The sequence below is a fragment of the Phoca vitulina genome, unplaced genomic scaffold (genome assembly GCF_004348235.1).
Source record: "Phoca vitulina isolate PV1807 unplaced genomic scaffold, GSC_HSeal_1.0 scaffold19, whole genome shotgun sequence".
Taxonomy (NCBI): domain Eukaryota; kingdom Metazoa; phylum Chordata; class Mammalia; order Carnivora; family Phocidae; genus Phoca; species Phoca vitulina.
Genome location: NW_022589722.1, coordinates 28,620,320 through 28,629,648, shown reverse-complemented (window position 1 = coordinate 28,629,648; position 9,329 = coordinate 28,620,320). Strand labels below are relative to the sequence as shown.

The 9,329-nt window shown below is 52.2% G+C and overlaps 1 protein-coding gene across 1 annotated transcript in view; it reads left to right on the top strand.

Annotated features, from left to right (window-relative positions):
- The first annotated feature begins 2,528 nt into the window (after nucleotides 1-2,528).
- Nucleotides 2,529-9,329, top strand: part of ARFGAP3 (ADP ribosylation factor GTPase activating protein 3) — a 50,419-nt gene continuing 43,618 nt past the window's right edge. The window contains exons 1-2 of the mRNA XM_032416470.1: nucleotides 2,529-2,742; nucleotides 8,427-8,545. Of these exons, the coding sequence (XP_032272361.1) occupies nucleotides 2,674-2,742; nucleotides 8,427-8,545 (188 nt within the window). The 5' untranslated portion in view covers nucleotides 2,529-2,673. The remainder of the gene's footprint in view (nucleotides 2,743-8,426; nucleotides 8,546-9,329) is intronic.

Below are 9,329 nucleotides of genomic sequence, written 5' to 3'. Positions count from 1 at the left end.
AGTTGGGAGCTTCCTGGAGGAATGTTTACACTCTTCCTATTACAAGTCCTTGTCAATAGGCTGCAAGTCTTAAAGAAACTTAACTTTGTTTATATTTCCTTCTGCCTCTGTTTCCCACATCACTCATGGACGGTGAGGTTAGGGCTCCAGGAAATTGAGTTATGGGTCTCCGGAAGTTAGGCTATTGATAAGAATGCTTTTTCCCTGTATATCACTAAGACATTGGTAAACAGATGGAAACTCCGGTCCTGCAGGACTGTGAGCTTTATCAGTTAACCATTTGTTTTCTTCCCTTCTCTTAGTTTTGGGGCAGCTAGGAGTGCCTGAGGAATGCCACACGTATCTCACGGTGGGGGGTGGGGGTTGGAAGGGGTTGTGGGGTGTCAGCTTGTGTTTTGTCCTCAGCTTGCCTTCTGCTCATCACGTGGAGCAGGGAGCCCGATGTAGGGCTCGATCCCAGGACCCCGAGATCATGACCTGAGCCGAAGGCAGATTTCAGCTCCAAATAGTCATCATCATTCCCATCAGAAAGGATATGACTGTTCCTCATAAAAATGCCCGGTGATCTGTGTAGGGCCAAACTAGTATCAAGATGGGGAAACTGAAAGGACCCCAGGAGAAAAACTGCCTTTTTCCTCCTTTTCCTGCTTCGGCTGTTGCTAGGATGTGCACCCCCGCCTTATACATGTCTTAATATACGTCCTCTTTGTAATGGTCAAGGAGTTAATGATTTCTTTGGAGTCTTCCAGCACGATAGATAACATCATCCACGGAGTGACTGGGAGGGGTCATCATGTAGGCTTTCCAAGACCCGACTCCAAATACCTTGATGCCAAGATCCCTGTCTTCAGGGCATAAGTGACTTATGGAGAACACCGGAGCCCTTGTCCTTGTTTTGATTGACGGGTTCTGGGATGCCTAAGACAGGTACATGAGACCATGATCCTCAATAAAAACCCCAACCCCAAGCAAGGAACTCTCTTTCCTTTGAGTCTCCCAGACACTGTCTGCTGTGCTTTATCACTTACGCTATTTAATAAACTTTGCTCTTACTTCCTCTCAGTTCACATTTGATCTCTGTCCTGCACAAAACCATGGACCCTCTTGGCTGGTCCCACGGGACTCCCTCTGGGTCCTCGGACAGGCCAGCCTGCATCACTATGACAGGACACAGACTACAAGAGTATATACTTTGACTTAAGAACTTTCAGTCGCAGCTATCTGCAAAAGTAACTTAATTGTTCTGTTAGGCAATACATTTCCCTTCCTTGGAAAAGTTCCAACCCTGGGTTTATCTGAGTCCACCTCCTTGCAAACTTCCAACTTCCCCCCAGGGCATCTAACCAGACAGGTTGAAAGAGCATTCCTAGCTTCTTTTTTCTTTTTTTTTTTTAATAGATTTTATTTATTTATTTGACAGAGTCACAGCAAGAGTGGGAACACAAGCAGGGGGAGTGGGACAGGGAGAAGCAGGCTTCCCGTGGAGCAGGCAGCCCGATGTGGGGCTCGATCCCAGGACCCCGAGATCATGACCTGAGCCGAAGGCAGACGCTTAACAACTGAGCCACCCGGGCGCCCCAAAAGAGCATTCCTAGCTTCTAAAAGCAGAAAAGCACTGTCAAAGGCTTTTCCGGGGCTCCCCCGGGGAAGCTGCTCTCCCCCCGTTGCTCAGCACGGATTCTTTCTCTCTAGCCCCATTGTACAGATGAGCAAGCCCGGTTTTGGAGAAGAGAAATGACTCGACCAAGGTCACCGAGCTAGAAAGGAGCGGGCTCAATCAGGCTTGGAGCCAAGGTAAACCTGTTTTCCTTGCATTGCGCCACCGAACCTCAGGAGACATTTTTCCAGCGGCTCCACAGCCACGACAGTAAAAGAGGCGCCTTTCTCCACGAGTTCGAGCCCTTCTGTAATGTCAGCCACAGGGCGGGTCGCAGCCCGGGGCGCTGGGAACAGTCCCGCGGCTTTTCTGGTCTGTATTCACCAGTTCGGACTAAGCCTCAAGAGAACTGCTCTCTCTCTCTGAGCTGATACCCAAACAGGTGCTTTAAGAAAACCAATTTTCGGGCGATGAAAGCTTCCCACCCAGGGCTCGGCTTTAGCTTAATGCAAAAAACAAACAAAAACGTGGGGGTGGGCACTAGCGAAAAGCGGGCGTCCGGAGGCGGCGGGTAGGTCCTTCCCCTGACGTTTCCTTCTCTGCCACCTGGAGGGACTGGTTCTGTGCCCTCACGAGGACGGGGTGAGAAGACCTCGGCCAAGCAAGCAGTCCGGCGGTCGAAGTGGCGATCGACCAGCCCAAGTGGTGGCGGGTCCCACGGCCGAGCGCGCGGGAGCCAAGCCTACCCGACCGCAGCTTCAGTCCTCCACCTACCCGACCGAACCCCGGGACCCCGCGGGGAGGAGCTGCGCGAGGCTTCTGCGCACGCGCGGGCAGCGCAGGGGCGGGGCTCGAGCGGGCGGAGCCAGCCGTGCAGCTGAGCGAGGGCCGCGAGAAGAGAGCGGCGCGTGAGCTCCGCTTTGGGGCGGGTCCGGGGCGGGTCCGGGCGGGGCGGGGCCTGGCCGTCACGCGCAGCCCCGCCCCCTCGGCCTCCGTCTGTCTCCGGGAGGCGGCAACCGCTCCTGTTGGCCCTTCCCGGTTGGCCGGGCGGGCTGCGCTTCGTTTCTCTGGTGACCATGGGGGACCCCAGCAAGCAGGACATCCTGGCCATCTTCAAGCGCCTCCGCTCGGTGCCCACCAACAAGGTAACGGCCTTCGGGCGTGTTCAGCCTTGCCGGGCGTCCGTGCCGAACCCCGCGGGCGGCCCCCGCTGCGGCAGTGGCCGCGGCCGCGGGAGGAGGAGCCGGCCCGGCCTGTGACACGTCGCACTTGCGGCCGCGGCGCCTGGGCCTCGTCTGGGTCTGGGCCGCGCGCCGCCCCCAGCCTCAGCAAGGAGGAGGGCAGGGGGCGCACAGCGGGGTCCCGGGCGGGGCGGGCACCTGGGGGTCCCGGGGGCGGGAGGCGACAGCCTCTGGGGGCCCCGGGGGCCGGGGGCACACACTTGGGGTTCCTGACATCGGGCGGGGGAGCACACACGGGGGCTGCTTTTGGGGGTGGCGGAGTGGACCCCGTGAGTTCCTGAGAGAGCTGGAGGCGAGCTCGGGGACCCCCCCGCCGAGAGAGGACTGGGGTGCACCCACAGGGGCGCCTGTGAGCGGGGCTGACACCGCAGGCCAGCTGTGACCCAGCTGGGAGGCACGCACCGGCCCGGAGACTCCAGCTGGCAGCGCTGGGCGCTTGGGGAAGCTCGACTGGCCCCCTCCACACCCTGGAGCTGACCTCTGAAGTTCCCCTGGGGTGCCTGTTGGAGCCTGGTTGGTCCCCTGTGCCCTTTGATGGCAGCCTCAGTTTCCCTGTCTGATAAAGCGACTAAGTGGTCTCTGCAGTGGCTTCCAGCTCATTCCTCTTGCTAAGAAGGCCCACCACAGACCCTTTCTCTGTCTTCCCTTTGGGTCTCTTTTGGAGGTTGGGGTTTTCCTTTTTTTTTTGTCTCCAGAGGTGGTTCTCCTCTGTGACTTTTACAACTTTCGCGACTGGCTGGAGATGTTGTGATGACACATCGGGCTAAAGTGACACCCTCCACCGAGGATCACAGGTCAGGCTGGAACCTGGAGAGTGCAAAGGGCTGTCAGTGTGTCAGCGTGGACTCTCCCTTCCCCTCTTGTGACAGGAGTTTGTCTGGTCCCCACTGTCACCTCCAAAGTGAACAGCTGTTAATGATCATGGTCATGAGTCATGATGTCATGGCATAGAAAGATCCTGAGTTTTATAAAATTAGATGTCTTTAAGTCTTGGTGGAAGGGAGCCCATATTTTTACAGACTATAAGAGGCGTGAGAAAGGAAAGAGTTTATTGGAGGTGATGCCTGATGAGTGTAGGAAAGTCAGGAGGAGAAAGGCTTCAGGAATTCTCTAATGCTAATTTCTTTGCTGTTTTCTTGATTTTCACGTTAAGGTTAACCTGTTTATAGGGTGTGGTTGCTGTATAGGTAGACAAGATTAGGATCTGCAGTTAGTGTAGAAGTTACATTTTTTGTCTGCTTTATCTCAAAACCAATGTGTATTCTCTTTCAATTCATCAAAGGAAAGTTGCCCTCTTTTAAATAAGAAGTCATCGTCTTTATGACACTTTTGAGGGACTTGTGTGGGCTTGCTGGTGACTGTGTTACCTTGGGCAGTTTACTTGACCACTTTGTGCCTTCTTTCCTCCTCTGGAAATGGAGGCTTGAGCAGGATCTAACTCGGAGTGTTATTGGGAGGATTCAATGAGAAAATCCAAGAGAAGCACTTAGAGCCGTACCTGCACGTGCTAGTCGTCCGATAGCGTCAGCCATTTTTTGTTAACGATCTTTATGACGAACAACACCCCCGTGGAAAATTTTATACTCTGTAATAGGATTAATAAAAGCATGGGGCAAAAATACTTTTCCAGTAATGTTCCACAGTCTTGTGCTACATTTCTTGATTAAGAATTTTCATTTGATTGTTAGTAAGAAACCATTACCTAAGTAAAGATGAATCTAGTTTTAATAATATGGAAGAGTTTGGGGGAACTCTTGGGGAACAGGAAGCATTTTTCAGAAGGGGCTATAAAAAAGAGCTGTAAGATACACAGGGAAGGTACTTCAAGAGGAACACCTGCGTTTACTTTTAGACTATGTTATCTGGTTTCTTCATCTCATGGGTGATGAATATTTACTCTGGATCAAGGTTTTAACCCAGAAGGGTCAGTGTTCTAGTTTGAGAAATCCTTCCTTGTCTCTATATGTTCCTTAGTTTTATTGCTTGATTGCTTGAGTTACTCTGTCAACAAGAATCCGTTGAGCAGCTGTAGTGAGCTGGGCGCTCAGAGCAGTGGGGCACTCCGATGGAGAGGGAGACCTCGGGGAGCTGCGAGTCTAGTGGGCGGAAGACAGATAACGGCCAACCCGGCCAGCCAAGCCATGTGAGAGGCAGTGTGGTGAGAGGTGAAGAGTGAGCTCTGGGGCATACCGCCTGGGGTCGAGTCCCCAAGATACCACTCCTCAGTGGTGATGCTTAACTTCCTAAGTCCTTAGTTTTCTCTAAAATGGGGATGAGAGGGACGCCTGGGTGGCTCAGTCAGTTGAGCGCCTGCCTTCCGCTCAGGTCGTGATCCCAGGGTCCTGGGATCGAGCCCCACATCAGGCTCCTTGCTCAGCGGGGAGCCTGCTTTTCCCTTAGACTGCCGCTCCCCCTGCTAGTGCTCGCTCGCTCACTCTATGACAAATAAATAAATAAGATCTTAAAAAATTGTTTAAATAATAAAATGGGGATGAGAACTGCACTACATAATTTGCAGAGAATACAAAATATGTGAGATGAAAATGCGGGGCCCTTGTTTAAAAAGTGTTGAGAATGTCAAGATGAGACAGCAGAGCATTGAGCAACCATGGGCTTTTCTAAGTGTGGGGCCCCGGGCAGCCGCGCAGTTCCCACACATACCCAGAAGCTGGCCTCGATGGGGACAATAAGAATACCTCCTTATAGGGGCGCCTGGGTGGCTCAGTCGTTAAGCGTCTGCCTTCAGCTCAGGTCATGGTCCCAGGGTCCTGGGATCGAGCCCCACATCGGGCTCCCTGCTCAGCGGGAGCCTGCTTCTCCCTCTCCCACTCCCCCTGCTTGTGTTCCGTCTCTCACTGTGTCTCTCTGTGTCAAATAAATAAATAAAATCTTTAAAAAAAAAAAAAAGAATACCTTCTTATAGGGATGTGAGGATGGTTCGGTTGGTCAGTAGTGAGGCCTGACAGGGAATAAACACTCAACGTTAGCTGTTGTTTCTCTAGTACTTACTCTCATCATTAGGCAAAGCAAATTGTTAAGCAGCGGCATTTCCTTTTCTTTTTCTTTTTTTCTGGCGGGGGGGGGCAGAGGGAGAGGGAGAGAGAATCTTAAGCAGCGTGGAGCCCCACGTGGGGCTTGATCTCAGGACCCTGAGACCATGACCTGAGCCAAAATCAACAGTCAGGCGCTCAACTGACTGAGCCACCCAGGTGCCCAAGGCATTTATTTTTCATCACCATAGGAAGTGATATTCTGCTTAGAAAACCATGTCTCAGCTTCGGTTTGGGGTTGCATATCAAAACCAAGTGCAGTCCCCACTCTTAAAGCACAGTCTCCTGCTGCAGCATTCGTGAGAGCCAGGCGTGTATTTCCTGTTGCCTCCTGAACTCAGGCCCCACAGTTGCCGATCTCCAGCACCCCTGCGAACTGTCCCACTCCCTGTACTTGGTGTAGTGAGTGCTTGCTTGTGCCGGGCTCAGTGCTCAGCTCCAGCGCGCGGGAGAGGGCCCCTGGCCTCGTGGAGCTACATTCTGGCAATTCCTCATCTTAGCTGGTGGGTCAGGGGGGTGCTGAGGCCGGCATGTTTAGAAGGCTCTCTGCTCTCTGCTCAGCCTTGCCGCCAGACCACCTCAGGAGGGATGCTCAGGTCTTGCCTGTTCGGGGCTGTGCACCATCTCTGTTGTCACCCCTCCCCACAGGGCCGTTTCCTACACAGCCCTTTGCCACTGATTGCAATTTAAGATTCAGTTCCTGAGATTTCAGTTGTCTCTTGGACCCTGTCTTTTTTTTTTTTGGGTTGGGGGGAAACCTTTTGTATCCTGTCCTTGCTTCCAGCTTTCAACTTACAACTAATTGTCTTGCCTGCTAGACTGTGGGCTCCATACACGGGCTCCATGCGGGCTGACCCTTCCTGAACCACTTCTGTGCATGCCAGATACTTACTTGGTAGTAAGTGCACAACTATTAGTTGAGAGAGTGGGGGTTTACAGATGGCCTCTTGCCATGACAGCACATGGGCAGGGTTGGTCACACTGTCAGCACATGGGCAGGGTTGGTCACACTGTCTGGTGTCCCATGGAAGGGGATTCCTTACTCTACGTGCATAGGGCATCTTCATTTCTGTGTCCTTCTCTCCCACTGCTCAGTGAGCACATGGCCTGGCAGGGGGTGGGGACTCGGCAAGTGTTCGTGGAGTCTGGGAGACCAGATGGTTCTGACTAGCTCAGGGCCCGCCATAACGTCTGGCGTACGGCAGGCAATCCAGAAACACTGGATAGAATTGGGTGGAAGTGAATGGACCGGCACCTTCCCTGTCAGGTGTCTCTCCAACCCCACTGGCCATGCATGCTCAATGTGAGCCGGCCACAGTGAGGGGCTTCGGACAGTCTGCTCATGTTTTCACTTTGGTGTTGCCCTCAAAAGGCCAGAAGCCAGATCTTTCTCGATGACTAGAGTTGGAACAGCCTTCACATGGGTGGCTCCGTCTATAAAGTGTATCTAAAATATGGGGCTCTTTTTCTGGAAAAAAATGAAGTGTTCTCTTATTAGTGGAATTTTCTGACTTTATTAATTATAAATAGTAATTTCCATGACAAACTCTGTATATCTTCAAGTCATTTTATGCTCCCGTTGCCAGATGCTGTCAGATGAAGAACGTTTGGCTTCAGGCAGTGTTGAGGGAGGAAGGCCCTGGGTCTCACGAGGCTGCTGTCCCGCTGTCAGCTGGGGCTGCCCTCTCTGAAGCCTGGGGCTCCCGCCCCCAAGCTCGCTCATGTGGAGCTTAGCCGGCCTCCACCCCTCACCTGGCTGTTGGACCCGAGGCCTCAGTTCCTCACCACTTGAGGCTCTCTACTGGGCTGCTCACGAGTCCTCCAGCCATGGCGGTAGCTTCCCCCAGAGCCGGTGATCCAAGGGAGAGAGAGAGCAAGAGACTGAAAGGACGCCACAGCGTCTTTTGTAACCTAATCTCAGAAATGACCTACTGGCACTTCTGTCTCATTATTGGTCACAGACCACCCCACGCAAGCGAGGGTGGCTCCCGCACCTGCTGTCGCGTCTGGCTGGGGACAGAAGGAGTATGTGTGAGGGCTGCCACCGGCTAGAGGGCCGCAAGGCCTTGAGTGTTCCCAGCAGGAGGACATCCTGGCTAGTGTGCGCGGGCCTGGTAGGAGCCCTGTTGATGCTTAATGAATATAATATAATTATGCATAATAGGATAATAAAAGAAATGAAAGTTAAGGTTTAAAAAAATCTAGGTGAGTTTTTTTTAAAAGATTCTATTTGAGAGAGAGAAAGAGAGCATGAGCAGGGGGGAGGGGCAGAGGGAGAGGGACAAGCAGACTCCCCACTGAGCAGGGAGCCCGACGCGGGGCTTGATTCCAGGACCCTGAGATCATGACCTGAACCAAAGTCAGACGCTTACCCAACTGAGTCAGCTGGGTGCCCCTAGGTGAGCGATTTCATAATAACCAGTTTAAAAGTGTAAAGGTGAAGTCACTTTCAAGCTAAACTCTATATTGTATCCTGTGAGATGCCCCTTTTGGCTAATATGAATTAATTAATAACTGAATTTTGAAATTTTCTTTCAGGTGTGTTTTGATTGTGGTGCCAAGAATCCTAGCTGGGCAAGTGTAACCTATGGGGTGTTTCTTTGCATCGACTGCTCAGGGTCACACCGGTCACTCGGCGTTCACTTGAGTTTTATTCGGTAAGTATGTCTTCTCTTACCGTGGGTGGGAGTGATCCTGTTGTTTCACAGGTCTTTTTCCCCTTTATCCTCATGTTTGCTTTGACGTCAAGTAGAATGAGAGGCTGGCTATGAGTTATAGAGATTTAAATCTTTATAATTAGGTGAACAGGGAAAATGAATTATTTTCTCTTCAGTTACTGTTCTGTAGAGCTCGGTGTCAGGGACCTGAGGCCGCGGTGCTGACAATGGAGTCTAGAATGGAGGACTTGAGACATTCTTCTTCTCCCTTTATCACCTTCTAATAACCAGCAGCTCAGAGGAATCTTGCTGTGACACGCTCATGATAGAAGGGGATCGGGGTGCTGTGGGTCCATCACACGCCCCATCAGGAGGAGAGCTGATGTAAAGGGCGAGAAGCCCTCATTATAGCCTGGGTATACACCCAGCACAGTCCTGTAGCCCTGGCTCCCAGGGTCACTATCTCACAAAGCCTGAGTGGGTGGCTTTTGTATGAATTTTAGTGGCAGTTTCAAATGCTTGTAGAAAGAAAGTCTTTCTTTTTTTATCTGCAGACGTGGGTTGCATTGGCTCCTTCTGGCAAGTATGTAGCTTCTACTCAAAACAGTCTGGTAGCAGCCTTGATGGGTCCTTGGTGTGTACCCCCTTGAACACAGCCCTACAGGCCAGTGGGGGGGCCAAAGTGCCCTTGTGTGAATTAAAATAAATGGAAATAATAAAAGGATCCCTAGGAAGGCTCAGGACTTGGAAGCTGAGCAAGGCCTGCACTTCAGCCCCCATGGGC